This window comes from Gamsiella multidivaricata (assembly GCF_025024155.1).
Source record: "Gamsiella multidivaricata strain RSA 2152 chromosome Unknown BC939scaffold_1, whole genome shotgun sequence".
NCBI lineage: Eukaryota > Fungi > Mortierellomycota > Mortierellomycetes > Mortierellales > Mortierellaceae > Gamsiella > Gamsiella multidivaricata.
This window is the reverse complement of record NW_026251709.1, coordinates 421,056-445,911: the sequence shown is the minus strand read 5'-3', so window position 1 is coordinate 445,911 and position 24,856 is coordinate 421,056. Positions and strand designations below refer to the sequence as shown.

Sequence of the window (24,856 nt, the reverse complement as noted above, 5' to 3'; positions counted from 1 at the left end):
GCATTGCTGTGAACAGTCAACGATAACAAGCCAAGTCAGGTCAGCTAGTATCAGGATGGGATGCAAAAGAGACGGTATAGCAGCGCCAGAAAGAAAGGAGAAAGGCATTACAGCATACAGCAGCATACAAGCAGTACAAGGCATGGACGAGGACAGCTGTCCATTTTTTCCTTTAGTTATAGAGCTACCACCCATAGTTAGACGGAGCATGGTAGGACCATTGATGTCCCACCCTTTTTTTCCCACCGTTCACTTCTACAGCGACCGCCACCACAGCTGTCTTCACAAAAAAAATCTTTTATCGACAACCTCCTATTGTAGCCTCTACCTTTCCTCCCTCCTTCGAGTTCAGTTCTTGGAACTCTTTTTGTGTTCTGTATTCCGCTTCTTACTTTCTTCCTTGCGCAACCATTGAATATCTGCTGCTACTCACCACAAGGTCTCGCAGGAACCTCAACCAGAACTTGACAGCAACCAGGTCCGGCTTTTACTCTGAAAGGAGCTGGCAACAGCGCTCCAAGGGCGACATCCAAAGACGGTGCCTACTGACGAAGCAAGGGTCTCCCGAAAATGTCATCGTGGTTCGGCGATTACAATGCGCTATGCTTCTCATCCTGCGTACCGCTTGCAACATGCAACCTTTTGAACAACACTCTGCAGGAATCGGTCATGGGTCGATGCTCCTTACTATCTCGGGATCTGGGCACATTCGTTATTTCTCTCCTGGGGATCATCTTTATCGTACAGCAATTAGCTTGCAAGGCCAGCCGTATGTTCATGGCTGTGGATAAAGAACCCCCATCCATATCATTTTGGGAACAAGAATGATCCCAACAAGACTATACCTTGCTGATACTGATACTCAAATTCAGGGAGAACCGAGATGAGTCTGCTGTTCGTGATATTTACCATTATATTGCTGCTGCAGCTCTTTACGATCGGGAGCATTGTTCCCAGGGGCGACAGTAGGATGTTTATGGTCTGGACTTCTGCATTGCACCTGGGTACGATTGTGTGTTTTTTTTGGACCCTGATCATCAACGCTCTAATCCGTACGTTAGAAAATCGGCATGTGCTATTGAGAGCGAAGATGGACATGGACGATGGAAAAAGCTGACCTGTGTCATTCTTCCACAGTCTTTCAGTTCGTCGCTGACGGAACAAAATATATGATCCAGGCATGTTGCATCAACCAGGACGATTCTCTGGATGTGAATAAGCGTATTTAAAATCTAACACTGGGCGAAGCAATTTTTAGTTTGTGGTAGGCACTAATATTGTTTGGATGACAGGAACCACTTTCCTATCCCTGGATCTTGCCATGGATATCACTGAATCGCACCATGGGCATAGTCCAGGACTCTTCTTTCTAACGACCGTCTTCCCAGCCGCTGCGGCGCTACTATACATGATCCTGGTCATTATTCTGGTAATTCGAAAACTGGATGAGCGTAAGCCGTTGCGTAAATGGTCTATATATTTTATTTTATTTTATTTTATTTTATTTTATTTTATTTTAAGGAACATTTGGCTGAATTTACTTCTAACAACATCAATAGTCTAGGCAGTTATAGCGCTGATGAGTTTCGCAGTCGGCCAAATTCTTCTGTTTGGTGCGAGTTCTAAAATCGCGGAAACAGCACGCAGTCGTGTCAGCGGGTCCGTGTTCTCGACGATATTTGACCTCTTGTCCATGGCATTGCTCTACAAGTTCTGGCATAGCATCACGGATGGTAACGAGTTCGATTCCATAAAAAAATGATTATACGGAAGAAAGGATTGGACAACGCAGACTGAACAGATCCTTCTGCATGCTTGGTTAGATTCATGGGGTGATTACGCTTTCTGAGACAGTTGCATGAATCTTCCACTCTGGGTTGCCTCGAGCCGCTTAAAAAATGACTGTACCGTAATAAAAGCCGTCGATTTTTACGATTCATCCATCTGCGTTGTTTATTCTCCATGGTATTATACAAAATTATTGTCGTCTTCTAGATCTGCCTGATCTATCGTCTTGTCCCTGTGCCTGCTGAAGAACCTCTTAAACGAAACGGTAACAATCTGACCAGACATAGAAGCTGCCATTGGTCGAATCGGGGCTCAGGACGAACGACTGTGAAAAGAGCCGCTTCTTCTTTTCGTTGCTGTACTGTACAGTGCCAGTAACGTTGAGGATGATACCGCATGGTGCGTTCGGCCCGGTCGCACCACGTACTATTTAATAGATGGAAATATATTAAAAGCGAGTTAGATAATAGCTCCTATGTGGCTGAAGCAAAAAGATTTGTTAATTATCCCATCCTCCGTACCTGGCAAGGGATGGCAGTCGTAAGACTCGACAGAATGTTCGCTCTTGGGCAACTTGTCGTAAAATTCAGAGAAAGGCTTTATTCCCGCGAATGCGTTTCCTATGAAGACGAGTTATGTCCAGTCGTTAATAGACATGCCTCAGAGTACTTCCTGTTGCAGCCGAATCCAGAAAAGCGCTGAATACCATTCCAGAGAATCGCTGAGCTGTCCCTGTAGAGTCGATTTAGAACCTGTAAATAGACAATAGCAAGGTGGGTCAGAAGCTGGAGACGCAATATGTCCTGGGATAAACAGCCCATTGCCAGGTAATTGGGAGCGAACGAAGCATCCCAAGGGATAAGAAGGGCGATCGTCGTACCTCACGCTGACTGTCAAAGACTTTGTAGTAAAGGGCGACAAACTGATCTGCACCGCTGGCGGCCATGTCAACGTGTGCTCTGATTGAATCCTAGTGAGGAATGTGTGTGTGTGTTTTTTTTTTAATAAAGCTGCTCAGTTTCCCTCATGTCCTTAGTCCGCGTATTTATTCAATTCTGTCTCTTTCTGGACAACATACAGCCATGGTGAATCGAGTCTTGTGCGAGAATTGGAATGAACAACAAGCAGAACTGTGGACAAAGGGCGTTGTCTGAGGTTGCCACAGAAGATTGGTGGCACGGTGGCTTAATGGACTGCTCTGTTCCCCAATCATTCGGTCCATAAAAAGGCGGCCAGTCCACGTCCTTTGTGCTCCTCCTCCCTCCTTTCACCGCCCTTTCACATCATATCATCACATACAATGGCTGTCAAGTAAGGAAGCGGCTCTTTCATCCTGTTTATCCAAGTGATCATTTGACGCGCTCTTCATCATATGCAACAGGAACTAACGCGTTACCTGATCCCCCTTTGCTTCGACGTCATGTTATTCCCACCATATAGGAAGATTTTGCTTCTCGGATCCGGCTTCGTCGCCGAGCCCTGCCTTGAGTATCTCTGCCGTCGCTCAGAGAATAAGATCACCATCGGTAAAGAGCTCGTCTCTCAATTGCTCTTTTCGCAGAATAGACCCAGGAAGGAAGGAAGGAGGGAAGATCTTTTCTTTTTCTTTTCTTTTTTTAGTGGCGCTTTTACAGTTGATAATCAGCGACAACGGATCTCGATAGATCTTTAGGGTGTAATTTATGTAGGCATTGGAAGAGCGGAGAGTGAAGCGACTCGTCTGGAGAATATGGACGTAAAGAGAGGATGGATATATGCGTATGTGTGGGGGGACGGAAGATGATTCAGTCGATTATCTTCAAAAGGATCAAATCTTTCCTGGGGAGATGTGTGATCGCCAATGAGTCGGGCAAAATTTCTTTGGTGCTCCAATCCAAACCTTGTTTGCTGTCTGCAGCGGAAGGAGCCAGACCGTGGGTAGACTTTACTATGAATATGTTCTTGTCTTGGCTCGACTGGGGGCTACCCGTCACAAAACCCTACGTTCTTTGTCCCTTTCGTTCGTCATTAGGGACGACGCTAGTACCAAATGTTTGACCTAGCGTGTCTCTCTTTGATCTATCGGTATCAGATCCATCTTCCGCCTAAGATGACCCATCCTGACCGGTCTCTCGATCTAACATCCTCTGTCTCGCCTTATCTGCCCATCCATAGCTGCCAGACGTATTACCATTGCCCAGGAGCTCGCTGCTGGCTATCCCGGTACCACCGCCATCTCCCTCGATGTCAGCGACGAGGTTGCATTGGATGCCGCTGTTGCCGAACACGACCTTGTCATCTCCTTGATCCCCTACACCCACCATGCTCAGGTCATCAAGTCAGCCATCAAGGCCAAGGTTCATGTTGTCACCACCTCCTATGTCTCTCCCGCCATGATGGCCTACGACGAAGCGTAAGTGGATCTAGCCATCACTTCGAATATCATTGAACGAGGGAAAGAAAAGGGAGTCTGACCTATTGGTCCCTATTTCCGAATCAAAATAGTGCCAAGGCTGCCGGCATTGTTGTCATGAACGAAATTGGTGTTGACCCTGGTGTCGATCACTTGTACGCTCTCAAGACCATCAACGAGGTTCACGCCGAGGGTGGAAAGGTAAGCGACCCAAATGTATCCTTGACAAGCCTTTCTTGGCTCTTGACTGCGCCTGATCCGGATCTCTGATTTCACTTCCTCAACAATTCTTTAGGTCCTTTCCTTCTTGTCATACTGTGGTGGTCTCCCCGCCCCTGAGGCCTCCAACAACCCTCTCGGCTACAAGTTCTCGTGGTCGTCGCGCGGAGTTCTCTTAGCCTTGAAGAACAACGCCAAATTCTACGAGAATGGCGAAGTTGTTGAATACTCGGGCGATGATCTCATGAACTCGGCCAAGCCTATTCCCATCTACCCCGCATTCGCCTTTGTCGGTTACCCCAACCGCGACTCGACCCCTTACAAGGAGCGCTACAACATCCCTGAGGCCCAAACCATTCTCCGTGGTACCCTCCGCTATGCTGGATTCCCCGAGTTTGTCAAGACTTTGGTCGATATTGGGTTTTTGGAGGATGCTCCTCAGGACTTTTTGGCTCCCAATGCCGCCGAGATTGCATGGGTAAGTCACGGAATACGAATGACTGCCATGTCTATGGGGAGGGGGAGGTATCTTTTAAGTCATCTTTCCTCGTGTGTCATGCAACTCTAACCAACCATACGTCAACATTTGGGTGTTTGGTGTTGATAGAATGATGTTCTCGCCAAACGTCTTGGATCTTCTAGCAATGCTGAGGCGTAAGTGAGCAAGCAATCGGGGCAGGGATACAAAGTTGACTGGTTTTGAATGAAGTAATGGCTGACCTCTTTTTTCCTTTGCTCGTTGTTTGTAGTGACCTTGTTGAGTTGATTAAGGAAAAGTCTTCGATCAAGGGAGCAGAGATTGAGCGCATTATCAAGGGCATGAAGTGGTATGTTCTTGTGCATAATTTCATAGATGCAAGAGAAATACATGCGACTTTATAGTAACAACTTCCCGTGCTAAATTTTCTGGATATCATCAGGCTCGGTATGTTCTCGACGACGCCTGTTCACCGCCGCGGTAACTATCTCGACACGCTGTGCGCGACTTTGGAGGACAAGATGATGTATGCCAAGGGCGAGCGTGATATGGTTATGCTCCAGCACCGCTTCGAGGTCGAGCTCAAGGACGGTACCAAGGTAACATAAGCTATCATTGTCGTGCAAGATGTTCTCTGTATATCATTTGTGAAGATGCAGCGGATTAACGCTTTTTTCCCTTTTTTTCCTTTTTTTTAACAGCAAACCCGCACATCTACTATTCTTGAATACGGTAACCCCGAGGGCGCCAGTGCTATGGCCCGCTTGGTCGGCATGCCCTGCGGGGTTGCTACCCAGTTGGTATTGGATGGCGTGATCAACAAGCCCGGCGTCCTCGCACCCATGTCCTCGGACATCAACGATCCGCTCATCAAGGCCATTGAAGCCGAGGGTGTTGTCTGCCACGAGGAGATCCTGTAAAGAGCGAGAAAAGATAGAAAATTGTCAGCTAGAAGAAATAAGATACATGTTTGCCTTGTACTTCATGCCTTCCTGCTTTTTGCTCGGGTTTAGTCAGCATCTTCAAGACACACACCTTGTTGGTAGAAACCGTCATCCGACGAGGCTCGATCTTCGGCCAACATAGACCATACGCCGTTATAATTCGTCCAACAAAAAGGTCCCAGCGTTGTGAAATAAAACTCTCACGACCTGTCTTGCACCTCGATAATGCGTATATAAACACCACTTTTATACCATACTCCCTCATACCTCTCACCCTCCCACCTCAAGCCGCAGTCCCATCCACCGCGAGTCCTCAGCAGCAACAAGACATTTTACGGAACAGCTGAAGATTCTAATCATGTCGACAACTGCGAGGCAATCCTTCATCGGCGCCACGTCTTCGGAGGAGAATGCAAGGATATTGGCTGATCCAGGTGCTTCATATCGCCTGCTGTACTGGGATGTGGCCTCTGTTGGAGCCACATCCCGCGATATTTTGACGTATGGAAAGGCCAGGTGGAGCAACCGGTTGCCCGCTGTGAGTTCTATGCGTCGATACCGTCCCTACCTTATCCTTGATGCTTTTGTAATAGACTAACAAAACATTGCTGCACTTTTGACTATACTCATGCACTACAGGACGATGAGTGGCAAGCTGGAAAGCTCCCCACACCGTTCGGAGTAATGCCGGTGTTGACAGTTACCGGCCTAGGTGGCAAGGTGAAGCATTGATGGCATCTGTGTAGCTTTCATGATATGTCAGTACAGCGAGTGCTGATCTACCTATGTTTATTAAACACTCTTAATTCGCCATTGAACTAGGAGGTCGTAATGTCAGAATCTATCGTCATTGACCACTACCTCGCAAAGAAGTTCGGATTATTGGGCAACAACGAGTGGGAAGAGATTACTATCAAGGCATTCTACAGCAACATCCATTACCTTCGTGAGCGATCCTTCATGTGTGTGACATGGACATACGCGGACAAGCGCAAGGTCGCACTGGAGACCTTTATGACGAAGACGTTGCCAACTTTCATTGCGGATCATGAATTCCACCTGAAGGCCAATGGATCAAACGGACATTACGTTGGGGACAAGGCAAGGCCGTGTACAGACATCTTTCTGGACGAAGAATGACTATACAGAATACTTGAGGACAGAGATCTTACACCGTTTTCGTTGTACTTGTTGCTTGAATGCTTGGATTGCTGACATTTCATAGCTCTCTCTGGCGGATATTCACTTGGCTAACGTGATGGATCACTTCTCGCACCTACCATCTGGCGAAGCAATCACGGCAGAGTTTAAGAAGTGCACAGAGTTGTGGAAAGTCAAGGAGACGGTGGAGCAGAATCCAGAGATCGCTGCCTGGAGAGCTACGGATGAATGTAAAGCGCTCGTGAAGGGGTCAATCTACTGTTATTCCCACACCGCTCCATCCGACGGCGCGGACCAGGAAGAATAGATTTGGTCACTAAACCATGCAATTGGATGCATGCACAAGAAAATACTCCTGTACAATGATCATTCATAAACGTGGCCATTTTTGGTCATGATTATGAGGAAATGGAAATTCGCATTCTATTCAAGTTAATAATATATAGTCATTATCCTTCGGGCCAGGACCATATATGTGTTATCTTCTTTTATTGAAATAAAACGCGAAAATCCAGAAACTACCCGTAAGGAAAAAATGAAATAAATTCTGCTCGTATACCATGAATGCCTACTATCTTCTTTTGTTTCGCCAGGGACATACCCGCATACATAGAAAATCACTCCATGTCTACTCCTCTCACACAAGATGCAAACACTATTGCCAACCTTCAAGAACAGGTGGCCAATATGGCCCGCCAGATCGCTATTCTTCAAAGCTCCAGAGACTCAGACCCTCAGCTCGAGGAACCGATCTCCGTCAAGACTTACCATCCTTCTGCAGAGGAAGCTGAACGATATCCTCCTATCCAGCCTTCAGACCCCGCATCTTTCTTTCAGCAAGACACCCCGGACGACGAATTTTGGGAACAGTTCCGCCGCTACCCCAAGAATTCAGCGATGGGATACGAACCTCCCAAGATCCCAAATGTCATTCCTCTCTCTCCGCCACAGAAGGCCCATGATCACCAGCTACGCAACCTCCAAAAGCGTCTGGTCAACCTCACGAGACCAATCGACATGTTCCTCCATCAGATCTGGTCCATGGAAGGCAGCGGACCCATGGATGCCGACGACGTGGTGGAGCTATGCTCAACATTTGCCATTCTCATGCGAGAACAACTGGCTGCGACTGCCGACAGGATCAACACCATACGCATGGACAATTTGCGCAGCTCACAGGGCGCCACTTACAAGCAGGACTCCTTGGATATTGTGGACCCAGGCAAATTTCAAGAGGAGATTAAATCCATTCGGACCATCACCAACGCGTTCAAACCCCGAAGACCTCCTCAATCTCAGCACCAGACCGGCAGCACCAAATCAGGCAACGACCGATCCAACTCTAATTCTAGCAACAACCAGCAGAAAAACAATCAGCGATACCGCCGCAACGATTATGGGGACAACAATTCCTCTTTTCACCGGGATTTCAACAACCGACGGGGGGACAGCGGCAGCTACCGACGAAGGGACAGCAGCAGCCACCGACAGGGAGACAGCCAGCGACGTGGCCGAAGCAGCAGCCGCCGAAAAACACAGAGAGAGTCGGAGGGAGACTCACTCTCTTCTTAGAAGCATGGCAGAGAATTACCGACAACTCCGACATCCTGTCCATCATCGAAGGGGGTTACAAAGTGCCGTTCGAGAAACCGCCACCAGTGTCCAAGTTTCACTCTCCGCCTCATCCGCTATCGAAGGATGCAATGAAGACCATCGACGCCGAAGTATCCGCTTTGCTGACCAAGGGAGCAATCGAATGCACGAGTGGGCCCGGCTTTACAAGCCCATTGTTCGTCATCCCCAAAAAGACAGGAGACCTACGGCCAGTACTGAATCTACGAGCACTAAACCAATTCCTCCCAATACAACACTTCAAAATGGAAACAATTCAACACGTCTGCCATTTAATAAATCGAAACGATTACTTGACATCTATAGATCTGAGCGATGCATTCCTACACGTCCCAATTCACCCATCATCGCGACACTTTCTTCAGTTCCAGTGGAGGGACCAACTCTATCAGTTCAAGGTTCTACCATTCGGTCTATCACTAGCACCCCTAGTTTTTACGAAAGTCCTCAAGCCCCTTCTACGCTGGGCCAGGCGGAAAGGGATACGGATATCGGCGTACCTGGACGATCTGATTATCGCGGCGACCACAGAGAAACAGTCTCTCAAGGCTACAGAGATGGTACTACACAAACTGAAGAGCCTAGGCTTCTTGACCAAGGCATCCAAGTCCAGTCTGACGCCCTCGCAGACACTGCAATACCTGGGATTCGAGATCGACACACGGTCCATGACCCTCAAGATACCAGGACAGAAGATCCGCGACGTACGACGCGAGGCATCCAAGTTGGCCAACAAAGGGACATGCACAATTCGTCAGCTTTCGTCGTTCATCGGCAAGGCCATTGCCATGACTGCAGCGGTCTTTCCAGCGCGTCTCAAGGTTCAACATTTGCAAGCCGCCAAGATCCATGCGCTGAAATCGGGCTCGTCCTGGGAGAGCTCGATCTCTCTCCCTCAAGCAGCAACGGAGGAACTTCTTTGGTGGCGTACCCACCTCCAACAATGGAACGGACTCTCATGGATTGTATCGAACCCTCAGAAGGACATCTACACAGACGCGTCAGATTCGGGATGGGGGATTGTGATCGACAAACACTCCTACAGCGGGTCTTGGTCTCAGCAGCATCGATCTCGCCATATCAACTACAAGGAGTTGCTGGCAGTCTTTATCGCCCTCCGTCGCCCAGAGATCAAGGGACGCACAGTGAATATTATTTCCGACAACATAACGACAATCGCGTACATCAATCACTTCGGAGGGACGCGATCACCGGACTTGATGAGACTGGCGACATCGTTATGGGAGTGGTGCCTGAAAACGGGCACCAGGGTTCGGACGACATACGTCCCATCAGCGTTCAACCCAGCGGACGCACCTTCCCGACGACTGACAGGACAACTGGAATGGTCAATCAGCAAGGCATTCTTTCAGAAAATGGATCGCAAATGGGGACCCCACCACGTCGATCTCTTCGCCTCGCCGATCAACCACCAGTTGCCACAATACATGACCTGGAAGCCCACGCCAGGCGCCGCCGGACACGACGCTCTTCGACATCGTTGGCGACCTCTAGGCAACGTCTACTTATGCCCCCCATGGAATCTGATCCCTCTCGTGCTTCAGAAGATCCGCCAGGAGAAGATCTCAGCAACCATTGTGACACCACGCTGGCCGTCAGCAGTGTGGTACCCGACAGTCAGGATGATATCGACGGCGCAACCGATCCCGATCCCCCGTCATCATGTGATTCCAGCACCGGGAAACGCGCCAGACATTCTGGCAAAGAACCCCCATTGGTCGTTATGCGCATGGAGGGTAAACGGCGCCGCCTCTTGGCCAAAGGATGGGACGCCGACACAGCATCCATCATCATTGACAGCCCAGAACTGAGACGCAAGCAGCAAGCATACTCACGTGTGCAGGATCGATACATCAAATGGGCCACTGCACGCGGAGTGGACGCTATGGAACCGCAGCCAGCACAGCTCCTCAACTGGCTTGCTTCAGGCGTATCGATTAACAACTGGTCCTCGGCCACAGTCGAAGCATACAAGTCGGCCATCGTTCACATGTACGACGACAAGTCCTCGTTTAACGACCCCGACTTTCAACAATTCTTTCTCGCTTTACGTCGGCGAGAGATCAAGCACACCAAGGAACTGAACATCGACATCAAGCCCGTAGTCGACTATTTTCGTCAGCAAGGAGAGAACGAGAGCCTCAGCACGGTGGTTCTTACTCAAAAGTTATGTTGGCTCCTTGGTACATGTGGTTTCCTACGCCCCAACGACATTATGTGCATCGACTTGTCCAATGATAAGTTCCATTTAGACCGGATCACGGCTGTCCTCCCTATTTTGATCCCAAAGGAGACACGAGGTGGTAATGTGGTGTAGTAAATGAGAATCAGTTGGTTGTTCTTGCAAAGTTAATATTAGATCACGGGGAAGAGCACCGCCCCCAGAATAAAAGAATAAACGGTCTGGTACCTGAACCAGAGTCTTCTTTCCACCAAAATCATTTGTATCACACATTGTATTCGTCCAGATTGTCCGGATAACACCGCATCAACGACAGGTACTGACTACCACCGTCAGCAACCCATGCAACGAGATACAATCAACAGGAAATGCCGATCCTGATCATTCGCCACCTTTGCGCCGTCAATCGCTCTTATTTAGACATTGTACTTGCCCCGCAGCGCTTCCCCGATTACCGATCGTCTCATTGAGCATCCGTCATCGGCCCACCCTCGTGAAACGGCATTATAAAGGTACAACGGAGGCCTGATCAGCAACTATTGGCATACAACGACTCCAGAGGGGTGGACTTCATTGTCACGACTCCTCACCTCATCGGACATCACAATATGCGAACTCCTTGCAACTACCCCAGTCATTCCCAAAGGAATATAGTCCTAGCTCGCACCATTTAGCTAAATAGATCCCCATATTTATTCCTTTCCATTTACGTCTAGTCTATTTTACCTTTGTGTTCTTACATTCCGATCTAAAGGAGGACCCTGCACCACGAACCAGTAAGTGACCGAAGCACAGCCTTGCCGAAGTCCTATTCGCGTGGTAACTCCCGTTGTAAATAGAACTAATGGTAGAAGTTATAGAACCCGTTAGTAGACCCCCTACACCGCAGTAACCGTATCTGCAGATATACCACAGTCAAGAGTCACGACGATACTCTCTTGTGCCCAGTCAAGACCCTCACCGAATACCTCCGACGCATTCAAGGACATGACATTGATGTTCCTCATCCCAAAGACGCGTCGATACGATATCGCCCCCTCCTGCGCGATGTCCGGGATCCTAGCCGACATGTCGGAGCTGAGCGCATCAGTAACCACATCGCTTTCATTAGTCGTAAGCTTAATCTGCCAAAGGATGCCAAGTTACCCAAGGCCCGTGCCATCGGATCTACGGCTGCGATCAAACAAGGTGCTCGCGTGGATGATGTTGTTGTCCATGGAAATTGGTCCTCATCCGTACTCTTCGACAAGTTTTATCGACTGAATGCAGCTACCGCGACCAATTTCACATCGATGGTTCTTTCATAATTCTGCTCTGGATCCACATATATGGTCCTGGCCCGAAGGATAATAGCTGGCAGAGTCGAATAACATGAAGACTCAAGCTTATTATCCGAGGGCCAGGACCATATATGTCCCACCCTCTTTTCCCACCCTGGTTCATTTCTGCACGCCCTGGCTCTCCTTTGAGAAGATAGTAGGCATTCATGGTATACGAGCAGAATTTATTTCATTTTTTCCTTACGGGTAGTTTCTGGATTTTCGCGTTTTATTTCAATAAAAGAAGATAACACATATATGGTCCTGGCCCTCGGATAATAAGCTTGAGTCTTCATGTTATTCGACTCTGCCAGCTAGAAATGGGCTTTGTGAAATATCGTTACTGGCTCTCCCTAGCATTGTCTAAGTCTGTCTTCAGATAATACAAATCCATAAAGACTTTTAAGCTCATAGCTAAAGCAGCATAGCGAACCTTCAGTTCAGTATTTGTGATAGGCCAGAAAAACTTTCTAGTTCTTCACTATCTCAACAAGAACGATTGTAAGGGCCCGTCAGAGGCAATTGCTGAATCCGTCCGCTTCGCGTTAGACCATGATGAATACCGGCATTTGTTTTTATCGCACAAGGAGAGCTAAGTCGTTGAGGAGGATCAGGTTGAGAAAGATGACGAGGAAGGTGACCTCGATCCAAATTACTACGACTCCCGGCATGGTAGTGATGTCAACCCAACTCCACCTTCAAGTCCCTTCATCGAAAAGATCCTGGACCATGAGGTCTTATAGGAAAACTTGAGCAGCTTTTTACGGGTACGCGACAATAGACAGCTTGCGAAACCAAGTACACCGAGTGGAATGAATGCTCCATGGCAGAGACATCTCATTTTCCTATTTCGTCAAGCTGTCGCCGACCCAACCGTTCCTTCATCTTAAAAAACATACCACTCCGCATACCCCGCACTGACAATGACAGCGACAGCGATATCTCCGGCAACCACACTACTTACAACGACACACCGACACCGACAGCGACGACGTTGACAGCGATGTCAGCCTGCCGAAGTGTAGGATATCTGTGTGAAGCTCATGGGTGAAGCATGCACGGGGGAGGCGGGTACATGGTAGAGAGATGAAAAAAGCAAAAAGTCAAATACCAGTTCACGAGTGCATTGGTCTTTTTTTTTTTGACAGAAAGAGACAGAGACATACCACGCTGGTAGTCGTTTGTTGCCACCAAAAAGAGAGGATATGAGCCAATGACATTGTGCATGGAGCTTGGGTGCGGATTCCCAAAAAAATAAATAGCGCGAACCTTATTGCTATCTACTATCAGGCAACACAACAATACTGGACTGAAGGTTTGCTATGCTGCTCTTGCCATGAGCATAAAGATATTCCATGCCACTGTTGTAAAGCGCGTCAAAAAAATAAAATCAGAGGCTTCATATTCTCCCACTCGGATGCGCAGCCCAGATTTCAATGAGCACGGCGGCAATGGTTGCCAAATGAGATCCCTTGCACCCCGTCATTTGGCGCCATTGCACTCCCAGCTTCTATATAAACTTCCCCAACCGCACATCTTCCATCCTCATTATTCCTTTTCTACCACTCTACCATCCAGAACAACCTCCTATTCCACCTTTACACCCCATTTCCCACCTCAGACACAATGGCCCAACTCCAAGCTGCTCATTTTAGCCGTGCCTCTACCAGCAAACTCGCCGCGTCGCTCGCGAAGCCAGCCTCGTTCAAGCTCTTGTACTGGCCCATCAACGCGCTTGGCACCACGAGTCGCGAGATGTTGGAGTACGGAGGCGCCAAGTGGGAGAACCTTTCGCAATCGCCAGACGTAAGTTGGAGTTTTTTATGTTGACGTTACAGCAGTTTCTCGCGTTTCCTCATTCAGTAATTGACGTTTTTTTTTTTTTTTTTTTTTATTTAGAATTGGGGTCAGGAAAGGCTTCAGACACCGTTCCATGTCTTGCCAGTGCTTTACATCAAGACCGAGGACGAAAATGTAAGAACCGTTATGAAAAGGATTCTCTTATCTTTTAAAACTGTCTGCACTCTGCTCACGCATGAATCTCTCCTGCTTCTTCTTGGCTTAACTACATTTAAACCCACTCCATTTCCCCGCGCGCCACGTAGGATCTTGTACTGTCGGAAGCTATTGTCGTCGAGCACTATCTCGCCAAGCAATTCTCTCTCCTCGGCGACAACGAATACGAGGAGAACCTGATTAAGATGTTCCACAACTCGTCCCACCTCTTCCAGGCAGCTTTTGCTCAGGGTGTGACCTTGTGCAGCCCTGATGTCAAGGAGAGGCAGCTGGCGGCTTTCTTGAACAACACTCTCCCGACTTGGATCCAGACCCATGAGAAGCACCTGCATGATAATGGAAACAATGGTCATTATGTTGGCGAAAAGGTATAGAAAAAAACAACAGTGAAGCGTTTTGTGTTTTCGAGAGGGATAGGCCTATCTGAATCCCTTCCTTTGTTGATGAATCTTTTTTCTTTTTTTGACCAATTGACTTGAAATGGTAGTTGAGCTTGGCGGATATCCGAACCGCTGTGGCGATTGAGCATCTCACGCTGCAGCCACAGGCAGCGCAAATCATGGAGGTCATCAACAAGTCCGAGCCTTTGATCAAGGTCAAGGAAACGGTCGCAAAGGACCCCAAGATCGCGGCATGGAGGGCTAGCGAGCAGGGACGAAAGCTGACGGAGGCATCAAAGGCCTTCTTTACCAACCCCCCCTTCGCATCCAAGCCTCCACCCAAGAACTAGAAGGGAGAAAATCAACGATATGTTTTCGCGGAGACACCATTGAGGACAGCATAGATCAATTATTGAAAATAATAAATCTTGGGTCAGGAAATATTAGTTGTTACATTAATTTGGTGCGGAATATCATTTTAGAGAGAGCGACTCAATCCTCACTATTAAGGTATACGGATCTGGAATATAAAGGCATAAATCAAGGCACCTTTCAATTTGTATCAGGGGCATGGGAAGCGGTAGCATAAAAAACTTTTAAATGCAATAATGAAGGGAAAAGTTACGCACGAAATACACATAAGATTCTGAACACCAGTGTTCCGGAAACAGACGAAGGAATATGTCAACGGTATATATGAAATACTACGAGAATCGAGTGGTGAATGGTATCTATCACTGATACATATTACTATTACTACTATTACTACTACTACTGCCCCTCCTCCTCTTCCTCCTTATCCTTAATCTCGCCTGCCTGCTGCGCAAGCTTAAAAAACAGCGAATCCTCACGCTGCAGCAACAACTTGGGCGACTCGTACTCTTCTACGCGCCCCTTCTCTAGGACCAAGATCTTATCGGAATCCATCACGGTCTTGATACGGTGCGCAATCGTCAAAATCGTCCGATCCTTGAACTCCTTCCTGATCGTCTTTTGAATCAACTCATCCGTCTCCACATCCACCGCCGCCGTGGCCTCGTCCAGGATCAAAATCTTGGTCTTGCGGAGCAACGCACGGGCCAAGCAGATCAAGGACCGCTGGCCGACAGAGAAATTGTCTCCGTTCTGAGATACCTTGAACGACAATCCACCGGCGAGTGACGATATATGGTCCTTCAAATGCGCGCGCTCCAGTGCCTCCCAAAGGTCTGCGTCCTGCAATTCCTCGAACGGGTCCAGATTCTCGCGCACGGTGCCCGCAAAGAGCGTGGGGTCCTGAGGGATGATCGCGAGGTGTTTGCGAAGTCGACTCAATCCAATGACTGAGATGTCGACCCCATCAATCCAGATCGATCCACCATCTTCTTCAACCTCGACCTTCTCCAGCTCAGCATTCTTCTCATCGGACTTTGGTGGAATCGTGTCTTCATCCTCACCGTTATGACTCGCCTTGGCCCAGTGGCTGTTTGCTGCCTCGATGATACGGAACAGTGCCAGTGTCAGCGATGACTTGCCTGCTCCGGTGCGTCCAACAATACCGACCTTCTCGGCCGGCTGAACCTCGAATGTGATGTTCTTGATCACCAGATCTAGACCTTGGCGGTAACGTGTCGAAAAGTTCCTGAACTCAATACGTCCGGCCTGAGGCCACTTCTCGGGCAAGTCGTCATCTGTAGGTAGCGAAATGGGCGCCTCGGAGTTCTTGCGGAGGTACTCGTCAACTCTTTCGATCGACACCAGTTGGTTCTGCAGATCGCAGTACGAGCGCACCAGGAGAGTGATATCCTGAGTGACCGTAAGCGCATATGACAAGGCCAAACCAACCATGCTAGGATTCAAAGAACCCCTATTCAGGACCGAGAACAGGGCTGCGCCAAGAATAATGGTGGCTCCGAGGCTCTCGAGTCGGATCTGAAGCCAGCGTGCGACCATCTGGTAGGTGAAGAAGGCGTTTGCGGACACAGTGGCTTTTTTCTCGTTCTGGAGAATGAAGGTATTACTAACGCCCATTGCGCGGATGGTCGAGACACCGACAAGGGATTCGGTAAAGTGCTGATAAACAGGCGAACGACTTGTGGAGTCAATGCGACGCAGACTGAGCGAGGGACGAATGTAGTAGCGCTGAATGGAGACAAGCGCAATAAATAGCGGGGGGACCATGGCCAGGAAGATCGGGGTCGTAGAAGCGATGACCACAATGGTGGCTAGCACAGAGACGCTATACATCAGACAAGTCATGAATCCCCATGGCTAGATGTATTACATACATAGTAGATTGAATGAATTAGTAAACGCGCTCTTGATCCTCTAATAGGAAGAATTGCTCTGCGGCATGCGTCATTCCTTACCAAAGTGTTGTCAGTGGCAAAGATGTCGGTCGAGAAACGGTTGACAATACGGCCTAACGGCGTCGTGTCGAAGAAGCTGTTTCGAATAGTAGAGCAAAGAACCCCATGTCAGCCGTGTCCGCATTGAAGAATTCGTAGCGAATTCTACGTTCAATAGATCAAAGGATCTTCTGTGGTTTACCTCATGGGAAGGCGCAAGATTGCGTTCAAAAGGGCGTCGTGAAGCTGTGCAGTGGCTCTCAATCCTGCCACAACCATGAGCAGGTACGTGGTGAAGAAGTTCAGCCCCATGTAGACGACGACGATAGCGGCATAGACTCCCAAGAACTCTGCGGGTGAGCGAGTGCCGTTTTCTGATATCCTCGTCCAATGCTCCAGCCAAATATTGGTGCCGACCTAATAATAATAATAATAATCGTATGGCTAGATTGGTACCAAGGTCCTCTTTTCGCGTTTGTGATCCTCCAAAGATGCTTTTTTTTTTTCTTACCTGGCAGGTCTGCATAAGCAGATAGGCAAAGACAATGACCACAGAAACAGGGTACGAACTATTTTTCCATCGCGGTATAAGCAAATAAATGAGGTCAGAAACACCATTGTTGTTCTTGTGCATACACCAGATCAAATGGAACCCGATGCAAAAAGGACTTACGCAGCACGGAGATAAATATCGAAAACCCCCCAGGTAACGCGTCCTAGCACCATCTTCTCAGCAGCAATCAGCTCCGCAGCCTTGTCGTCCTTCTTGGGCGGCGTCTTCGTGACCTCCTTATTATCTCCCTTCTGCGTAGCCGTCTCACTCGCTCCTTCCTCTTCTTCTTCCTCCTCCACCGCCTCGCCTTCGAGAACCGCTCCATCCATAGCCTTCTTCTTTCGATTTCTGCGAGCATTCACTGAAAACTCCTCAATGAGCTGAAAGAATCCCTTCTTCGCATCCATTAACTCGTCATAATGTCCATTCTCCGTAATCTGACCATCTTTGACCACAATAATCTGATTGACATGCTCCAGGTGGTGAATACCATGAGTCACCAAAAGACGGGTCTTGTCCTTGAGCAAACCGTTGGGACCGAGCAGGTTCTCCCACAGATGTTGGTCTACATGCGCATCAACCGCACTCAGTGGATCGTCCAGAAGATAGATGTCCGCATCTTGATACGCCGCACGGGCCAATGACACTCGTTGCTTCTGACCGCCAGACAAATTAATTCCGCGCTCACCAATCTCGGTCATGTCCCCTCCGGGCAGCATCTCAATATCTGGTAACAGACCTGATGCAGCAACGATACGGTCGTATTTATCTTGATTAAACTCAAGTCCGAACGTAATGTTCTCCTTGAGCGTCGCATTGATGATCCAGGCCTGTTGGGCCACATACGCGATTCGACCACGGATTCGGATTGTGCCCTGACGTTTATACATCTCACCGATCAAGGCGCTCAACAACGAGGTCTTGCCCTGTCCGACACGTCCGACAACCGCGGTCAAGGAGCCTTTGGGGACCGAGAAACTGATATTCGTGAGTGTGGGCGAGTAATTGACTTCAACAGGCTCCTTCTTGGCCGGAAGGGGCTTTCCAGCCTTACGTGCCTTCGCTTCCGCCTCTCTTTCTTTCTTGGCCTCTTCCTTCTCACGCGCGCGTTTCTGTTTCTCGGTTTCGATCGGCGCCTGTTCGAGACACCAGGCAAAGATGCCGTTTTGAACCTCGATCACAGGATGACCATCGTTTTGTCCCTCCTCAGGTTCACGCTCGATCATGGACTCGTCGAGTTCTTCGGCGAGAAGGAATTTTTGGATCCGAGTTGTGGCGACGGTGATGCTGGTGACTTGGGAGAGGGTACTGGACATGGCGCTGATGGGGCGGGAGAGTAATCCAAAAAGGGAGATGCTGACAAAGATGGTCTGCGGGTTGATGTCTCCGGGTCCAAAGTTGGGTCCGCCATGGGTCGCAAAGACTGCGAGGGAGACCAAGGTAATGACCAGAGGCGTCGACAGGAAGACCAGGCCTACCCATGAAAAAACTACACCGAACTTTCTGAGCATTTTGAGTTCGTCGCGACGAACAACGCCGATCTTTTCCTTGAAGGACTCCTCCCCTGTTTTTGAGAGGAAAAAGAAATATAAAAAAATGGTTTCATTAACTGTTCTTGGCCCATATCGTTAGATGGACATGCGTCAGCAAGAATATGTAATTACAGTTATAGAGTCGGACGATCTTCATTCCGCCGAGAACCTCATTCACAAGGCGGAGGCGGCTATCCATGGCCTTCATTTTGGCAGCGCGAAAGGTCGCAAAGAAAGCCGAGAGCTTGGCGTGAATAGGCGGCATCAAGACCACGGCACCGAAGCCCACAAAAATGGACCAGCCAATGAGTCCATACAGCATCCAAATGGCTATAGCGATTTCAATGCTAGGGAGGAAAGGAAGAAAGGGAAAAAAGGAGGGGAATTGCTTTTAGATGCGCTGCACTATTGTTAATGAACACGCCATCCTGGTGATGAGATACAAAACTTACGGGACTGAGATGATCATCGGCAAGAAGGACAGACTCATCGGCCAACGCTCCGCATCTACAGACATATGGTTTGTAATCTCACCCGCCGTGGACTTTTGTCTCGCATCGTTCGACAGTCTCAGCGCCTTGCGATAGATCATTGACATCAATGCCGTGCGCACCTCAATGCCCAAGTTGACCGTCGCGGCCTGGAGCTGTGCGTTCAAGTACGTCACCACGATCGAGCAAAAGAACATGCCGAACGCGAGTATCACCCCCAATGAAACCGGTTTTCTGTCCGTCTCATCGGGCATCGCGTACGATTGAATGAATCCCAGCAGACTGTTGAAGAGCTGAGGCGAGACATAGGTCATGACAGAGGTCAGGATACGGAGGATCATGATGACGGTCCACTGGTTCTTGAAAGACGTCAGGATGGTCTTCATGAGCGAGGGTGCGGTACCCTTGACGGCATGCTTGTCCCGGACGGTGTCCCATTTTGCTGATAAGCGCTCAAAGCTAAACTCGGCTTGCATGCGTTTCGGCATCAAGGTCGCGATATCTGTCTGGAGGAGAGGTCTCTTGTATCCCAACGCGACAGTGTCTTGCATAAAATGGAAGCTGATGCGCGAGAAAAAATTGGCCTTCTCGTACTGACTCGCGCCAGTCTTTCGTTGTACTACGGTGCGGCCTCGAGGCCATGCTTCGACAATAAAATGCGCGCAGTTGATAGCCAAGAATGTAACAAAGCCTTTGAACGGAGTCCGATCGGTTTGGTTGGTGTCATGCATGGTTCTGACAGAGATGGCGGATGCGACGATGGAGACAAAGCTGTAACAAAAGATATAGGGCGACGCGCGAATTTCATATTCGGCTTCGAAACTGTTCAAGACCACGACTAAACACCAGGCGGCGATCATCAGAGCCGTCCCCATCATCTCTGCGGGAGAATACCCATCCGCGAGCTGAGAGAGTAAGACCGCGTTAGCGATTAAAGATGCCACGGCAGCGAGAGCAAGGATTTGAGAGAGGCCGTATATGATCCAGGTCTTGCCGAGACCATGACGGGTTCCTCGGGTGATGAGGACAAAGATCCTGGCGGCGAAAGCGATGAGCGCCAAAATGGCGGGTAGGCCTAAGAGGATGCTGTTTTTGTTTTGTTTTTGTTTGACAGCACCCATTTTGATCAAGAGAAGCAGGGAACAAAGCGATAGATAGTTAGAAATTGTCATCGACTGGCGGGACAGTTGCATGCGCTGCAACGTGAATAAAGAATAGCACAGGTGTTTCCTTCCGTGCTCAGCAACAACGACGCGAATCAGAGCACTTAAACTCCAAATCTCGCATCCACAGCAGAACCACCAGCTCTTTTTTTCATTTTATTGTTGGTGCTGTAGCACCCTCGATCCTCTGTCGTGGTGGCCTAGCACCAACATAGGACGACATCGCATGGCAGTAGCGTGATCAGCAAGGACAGTTAGTTGCCCTTGCAGCCCACAGCAAACCGCGATGCGGCGCTCCCCTCGCAGACACAACGCATGCTTTCGCAACGCGACGCGTTCTAGATATGGTACACCCCCTGTGATAAAATGACCCTTCTCTATTTCAGGAGTCTCGAACCAGTTGGACCGCTCTGACGCGCAGTTAAGGTTTTCTCCCTTCAGTGTTTTGGTTACACAAAAGTCCTCATTTAATCTTGCTTTTTTTTCTTTGCTCTCATATTCTCTTTTACCCATTTTAAGGACGATTTTTCCGGGAATAAGAAATAAGAAAAGATGGCACAATACACCATCGGACACAGACACAACTACACTAAGCAAAAGTTCCCCCAGTCCAGATCCTTCGTCTTTATTCAATTACAGTCGAATCTGGAATGAGAGAATATTTTCCCACAAATCAACAACAACACAAAGGCAAGCAAGCAAGCACGCAGGAATAGCTATCTACATTTCTTTTTTCTTATGAGCGATAAGATGCCTGGCTATTCGATTCAACGAAAAGTACGAGGAGAGACCAGTTAATGTTGACAGAGCTACTTACGTCGACTCGAAGCAAAGGGTCAGATCTGCTCGCTCATGGCTCGTAGGACCCTGTGGGTGTGGAATGGGGGGTTGCGGACAATGGTCGAATATATATAGCAAATAGTCAGTAAGAGTGACAAAACCAGAGCAGCAAAGGGGGAAGCAAAGGGGGAAGCAAAGGGGAAAGCAAAGGTCGATCGAAGTCTTACCCAGCCCTCTGGGTCTCGACAAAAGGAGGAGCTCATGAGGATGAGGATGGGGATAAAGAGAGGGCAGGGACGCTTAAGGATGTGAGAGTGTTTTGGTATGTGAGTAAGAGTGAATTGTTTTTTGGGAACGGGAGTGAAGAGTGAAGGAAAGAGAGGAGGAAGAGGGGGGCGAACGTGAAGACTAAACACTCTCGCCCCCTCATACCCATGGGGACGAGCAAGAACACTAAAAACCAGTTTGTGATTGGTTGAAAACAGGGTTCGAGCGGTCGATAGGGGAGGGAGGTGGGTCCCGTCCAAAAATGGCCTGCATCGACACCATACAGTGCACATCGACGCTGCGTTGTATCCCGCAGTGGTAAGTAGCAGAAGAACAAAGGCGTTGGCGGAGAACATCTCCGGAGGGAATAATTTAAAGGCGGCATATCTATCGAACGCCTCTTTCCACGCAGCAGTTGACGCGTCCAACCTGCAGGAACGGGATCGGTTCGCTGTGCAATTGACGCGTATCGGTATTCAAGGGGATCAACGCGACCTACATAGACATACTCCGCCATCAACAGGCTCCGAATTTGCGGTTGCCTGTATTGTATCGTGTTATCGCAAGTCTATAGAAACGCATCCACAGGAATGGCCCCCACCTACGTTCTCAATTTCCAGTGGGGCTTCGCCTCATCCTCCCTCAGTGCCTTCGGACCCGCGAGCTCTATCAGCTGCCCCTTTAGTGCCTTAAATGCCTTACGACTCTCATCTGCATCCTCATCCACGAGCAAAAATACGCTTAACGCGTCCGCCTGGGTCTGACCCTTCTCCTTCCTCTCCTTCGCCAACACTCTTTGCGCGTCCTCGATCTGCGACTTTTCTTTTGAGGCGGTACTGTAATCCTTGTTATTGATCGCATTCGTGACATCCGACCACAACTTGTGCGACTCCAGCGGCCCCATCTCCGTCTGCGGCTTCAACTCTGGCGCGATCGGCAGATCGGCCTTCGCATCAAAAAACAATCTGCTCTCGGAGCCCTTCTTTCCGTTGCTGTAATTCGACACGCCGCTCCAGACACCCTGGGCTATGTAAAAAGGAGTATCTCCAGAGATCGGCATAAGCTTCGCTTTGAAACTGTTGCGCTCGCCCGAGAAATATCCCTTGCCGCTGTATTCGATCGAGGCGAAAAGTCCTGTGCTGCTGACGATGTAGCTCGAGCCCGCCAATTCAACCGTTGGTCGTCCTGTGATAATGCTGCGGATCTGGAGTGAGGGAAGGGTGATAAGGTAGGTCTCCTTGAACTTTGGCAGCGTCAGCATGGCGTGTCCATTTTGGTAGACATCGATACCAGCGGGCATGGCGAAACGCGACTTTTGACCGCAGTGCCCTTCCAAGACAACGCCAGCGTTCTTGTTTTCAAGGTGGAAGCCCATAATCTTAAAGCATAAAATACCTCATAGATTAATATCTCCTTCGCTGTGCAACCGTGCTATGACACTCCTGCTATTTTTTATTAGTCATTCCGGAGAGAGGGGGGATTTTTTTTCTCTCTCTCTTTTTTTCATTGAGTGACATCGCCAGCCGGGACAAAACAAATGTCTGGCTGGTGAGAACACACAGAAAAAATTACTTACTGGAGGGTGATGACTGACTTGCTCTGCTCTGAGGATGGTATCGCCTGTCTGTTCATCCCCTGTCCATTGAGCGAAGTACTGCTCACCTAGGACGGGATTGTACGGTTTCTTTTCCTGACCTGCGCGGGATGAATACGAGCCATAGAGGGTTGAGATGAACCAGCGCGTGCAATTGAGCAACCGATCCTCAGGGGTTTCGCCAGACGGGATCGCTGCGAATAGCTTTGGATGGTCACCCCAGAATTGACTAGTTTTGGCAATGGGAAAAAAAAAAAAAAAAACAAAAAAAAAACGAGTCTCTATAAGGATCGGCATGTCGTAGCGAAAGTATCGTGATACGGCTGAGATTGGACTTCAAGAAGATGACCAACGCCAACACCGACAACAGGAAATCAGCCTGAACCCTAATAACCATTCCCGGCTGTAACTCCTAAAGTACTTGTTTATTGAGTTATACTTTCAGTCGTGGTCCTCATCCGACAAAGTCGTCGGCCGAAGGTCGATCGTAATAAAGGGCGGCGACAACAGCCAGTAAAGCATAAGCAATGCACTTGAGTGGGTGATGTGTGAAATGTCCCACTTGCTTTGCCACCAAGAAAAAAAAGCTAGGAGTCCATAACAAACTATTATTGAATATACGGAATATCCTCATTCACCTTGGAGGGAGAGAAAGTGGCGTGCTTTTAAGGCATAGGTTGTCCCAATGGAGAAAACAACTTGCCTGTACTCTAGTAGACTGACGGAGCTCAGCAGGAAGCTAGGGCAGGTCAATGCAGACAGGTCTCCAGAGAAAGTGGCGAGAGTGGAGATAAAGCTGCGGAGGGAATCCTTCTGGTTGGCGGGCGCCTCGCTGACAGATGAGCTGTCGCTATCGGATTTGCCGTCTTTCCTGTCTTTGGCCATTGTGTTATTGGAATGTGTGGATGTATACGATATGTGTGGATACAAGTGAAATGAAGGATAGCAGAAAGAGGAGATGAAGCTGTGGAAGAGAAAGTGAGCGCTTAAATACGGGAGCAGAAATAAAAAGCCCGACTTCCGCAGCGTTCTCCTCAAGCCCAGCTCAACGTGCAGTTCTTGCAACAGACGAAAGCTGCTTTCTGTGCAGGGAAATAAATATATCGGCTAGATCTGGGATAAACCCGGTTACCCCGACTCCGACGAACACGTACTGATAATATATCATCCTCACAAATAAATTCGAGCACGTTGAGCTGGAACTTGGAGAAAGGCTGGCTCCACCTACTTGTGGACCATATCTTTGATACCCAAATCCAAGATCTTGTTATCAGCTCCCAATAGCACGATTCCCGCCAAGATGAGGAACGGAATGTGACACAGGGCAATAAAACGTGCAGACCATCTCCACAACCATGAACACGCACATGTCGTCCGCCAGCGAAGACTGAGCATTGAAACAGACGATATCTTTGAAGTGCGATTGACGAGCTGCTGGTGAATGTATGGTTATTTCTGGCAACACTCCTCCGGACCTATAAAATGTCAAACCCCATCCATCTGAAAAATGTAATGGGGTCATGGGTATCGTTCTCCTTGAGATATTTTTTGTCTCCATTTTATGGGATTCTAACAAACTGCAGTAAGTTTGTTAGATAGGACATCATTCAACCAACA

At 48.8% G+C, this 24,856-nt stretch overlaps 10 protein-coding genes across 10 annotated transcripts; 6 read left to right on the top strand and 4 right to left on the bottom strand.

Moving 5' to 3' along the window:
• Positions 1 to 848: 848 nt before the first annotated feature.
• BC939DRAFT_509132 (uncharacterized protein) lies at positions 849 to 1,849 on the top strand (the record flags this gene model as incomplete). The annotated part of the gene is made up of 4 exons (XM_051561081.1): positions 849 to 1,004; positions 1,293 to 1,429; positions 1,565 to 1,733; positions 1,824 to 1,849. Exons 1-4 carry the CDS (start codon positions 884 to 886, stop codon positions 1,847 to 1,849), a joined length of 453 nt encoding a protein of 150 aa, XP_051417799.1. The 5' UTR covers positions 849 to 883.
• A 192-nt stretch (positions 1,850 to 2,041) lies between these two features.
• BC939DRAFT_498060 (uncharacterized protein) lies at positions 2,042 to 2,734 on the bottom strand (the record flags this gene model as incomplete). The annotated part of the gene is made up of 4 exons (XM_051559768.1): positions 2,042 to 2,214; positions 2,310 to 2,408; positions 2,495 to 2,540; positions 2,669 to 2,734. The coding sequence occupies 4 exons, from the start codon at positions 2,732 to 2,734 to the stop codon at positions 2,042 to 2,044; spliced, it is 384 nt and encodes a 127-aa protein (XP_051417798.1).
• Positions 2,735 to 3,052: 318 nt separating this feature from the next.
• Positions 3,053 to 6,005, top strand: BC939DRAFT_433995 (saccharopine dehydrogenase). The gene is made up of 9 exons (XM_051553311.1): positions 3,053 to 3,099; positions 3,229 to 3,314; positions 3,943 to 4,180; positions 4,273 to 4,381; positions 4,476 to 4,877; positions 5,007 to 5,053; positions 5,149 to 5,226; positions 5,320 to 5,476; positions 5,579 to 6,005. The coding sequence occupies exons 1-9, from the start codon at positions 3,089 to 3,091 to the stop codon at positions 5,795 to 5,797; spliced, it is 1,347 nt and encodes a 448-aa protein (XP_051417797.1). The 5' UTR covers positions 3,053 to 3,088; the 3' UTR covers positions 5,798 to 6,005.
• Positions 6,006 to 7,500, top strand: BC939DRAFT_433993 (uncharacterized protein). The gene is made up of 4 exons (XM_051553310.1): positions 6,006 to 6,359; positions 6,461 to 6,541; positions 6,644 to 6,922; positions 7,047 to 7,500. Exons 1-4 carry the CDS (start codon positions 6,180 to 6,182, stop codon positions 7,287 to 7,289), a joined length of 783 nt encoding a protein of 260 aa, XP_051417796.1. The 5' UTR covers positions 6,006 to 6,179; the 3' UTR covers positions 7,290 to 7,500.
• A 128-nt stretch (positions 7,501 to 7,628) lies between these two features.
• BC939DRAFT_433992 (uncharacterized protein) lies at positions 7,629 to 8,131 on the top strand (the record flags this gene model as incomplete). Its single annotated transcript, XM_051553309.1, has 1 exon — positions 7,629 to 8,131. A coding segment is annotated over one exon (503 nt), but the record flags the coding sequence as incomplete, so codon positions are not given.
• A 2,494-nt stretch (positions 8,132 to 10,625) lies between these two features.
• BC939DRAFT_390946 (uncharacterized protein) lies at positions 10,626 to 12,124 on the top strand (the record flags this gene model as incomplete). The annotated part of the gene is made up of 2 exons (XM_051551926.1): positions 10,626 to 10,948; positions 11,707 to 12,124. The coding sequence occupies 2 exons, from the start codon at positions 10,626 to 10,628 to the stop codon at positions 12,122 to 12,124; spliced, it is 741 nt and encodes a 246-aa protein (XP_051417794.1).
• A 1,638-nt stretch (positions 12,125 to 13,762) lies between these two features.
• On the top strand, positions 13,763 to 14,882 carry BC939DRAFT_472248 (uncharacterized protein; the record flags this gene model as incomplete). The annotated part of the gene is made up of 4 exons (XM_051558257.1): positions 13,763 to 13,942; positions 14,036 to 14,110; positions 14,242 to 14,520; positions 14,640 to 14,882. The coding sequence occupies 4 exons, from the start codon at positions 13,763 to 13,765 to the stop codon at positions 14,880 to 14,882; spliced, it is 777 nt and encodes a 258-aa protein (XP_051417793.1).
• Positions 14,883 to 15,303: 421 nt separating this feature from the next.
• On the bottom strand, positions 15,304 to 20,166 carry BC939DRAFT_391037 (P-loop containing nucleoside triphosphate hydrolase protein; the record flags this gene model as incomplete). The annotated part of the gene is made up of 9 exons (XM_051551932.1): positions 15,304 to 15,893; positions 15,978 to 16,782; positions 16,881 to 16,956; positions 17,062 to 17,276; positions 17,371 to 17,428; positions 17,533 to 18,421; positions 18,560 to 18,976; positions 19,077 to 19,291; positions 19,397 to 20,166. The coding sequence occupies 9 exons, from the start codon at positions 20,164 to 20,166 to the stop codon at positions 15,304 to 15,306; spliced, it is 4,035 nt and encodes a 1,344-aa protein (XP_051417792.1).
• A 1,095-nt stretch (positions 20,167 to 21,261) lies between these two features.
• On the bottom strand, positions 21,262 to 22,123 carry BC939DRAFT_3140 (uncharacterized protein). Its single transcript, XM_051551478.1, has 2 exons — positions 21,606 to 22,123; positions 21,262 to 21,465 (listed from the first exon to the last, which is right to left on the bottom strand). Exons 1-2 carry the CDS (start codon positions 21,999 to 22,001, stop codon positions 21,412 to 21,414), a joined length of 450 nt encoding a protein of 149 aa, XP_051417791.1. The 5' UTR covers positions 22,002 to 22,123; the 3' UTR covers positions 21,262 to 21,411.
• A 123-nt stretch (positions 22,124 to 22,246) lies between these two features.
• On the bottom strand, positions 22,247 to 24,124 carry BC939DRAFT_390969 (uncharacterized protein; the record flags this gene model as incomplete). The annotated part of the gene is made up of 3 exons (XM_051551929.1): positions 22,247 to 23,023; positions 23,222 to 23,468; positions 23,949 to 24,124. The coding sequence occupies 3 exons, from the start codon at positions 24,122 to 24,124 to the stop codon at positions 22,247 to 22,249; spliced, it is 1,200 nt and encodes a 399-aa protein (XP_051417790.1).
• Between the last annotated feature and the right edge of the window lie 732 nt (positions 24,125 to 24,856).

Excerpts from the sequence above, each read along its gene's own strand:
- BC939DRAFT_433993 (XM_051553310.1), top strand. The coding sequence starts at position 6,180 with ATGTCGACAACTGCGAGGCAATCCTTCATCGGCGCCACGTCTTCGGAG. Across the intron at positions 6,542-6,643 it reads TTACCGGCCTAGGTGGCAAG|GAGGTCGTAATGTCAGAATC; the intron begins GTGAAGCATTGA and ends CCATTGAACTAG. Across the intron at positions 6,923-7,046 it reads GACATTACGTTGGGGACAAG|CTCTCTCTGGCGGATATTCA; the intron begins GCAAGGCCGTGT and ends GACATTTCATAG.
- BC939DRAFT_433995 (XM_051553311.1), top strand. Across the intron at positions 5,227-5,319 it reads ATTATCAAGGGCATGAAGTG|GCTCGGTATGTTCTCGACGA; the intron begins GTATGTTCTTGT and ends GGATATCATCAG. Across the intron at positions 5,477-5,578 it reads AGCTCAAGGACGGTACCAAG|CAAACCCGCACATCTACTAT; the intron begins GTAACATAAGCT and ends TTTTTTTAACAG.
- BC939DRAFT_3140 (XM_051551478.1), bottom strand. The coding sequence starts at position 22,001 with ATGTTCTCCGCCAACGCCTTTGTTCTTCTGCTACTTACCACTGCGGGA. Across the intron at positions 21,466-21,605 it reads GTCGAGACCCAGAGGGCTGG|GGTCCTACGAGCCATGAGCG; the intron begins GTAAGACTTCGA and ends CCACACCCACAG.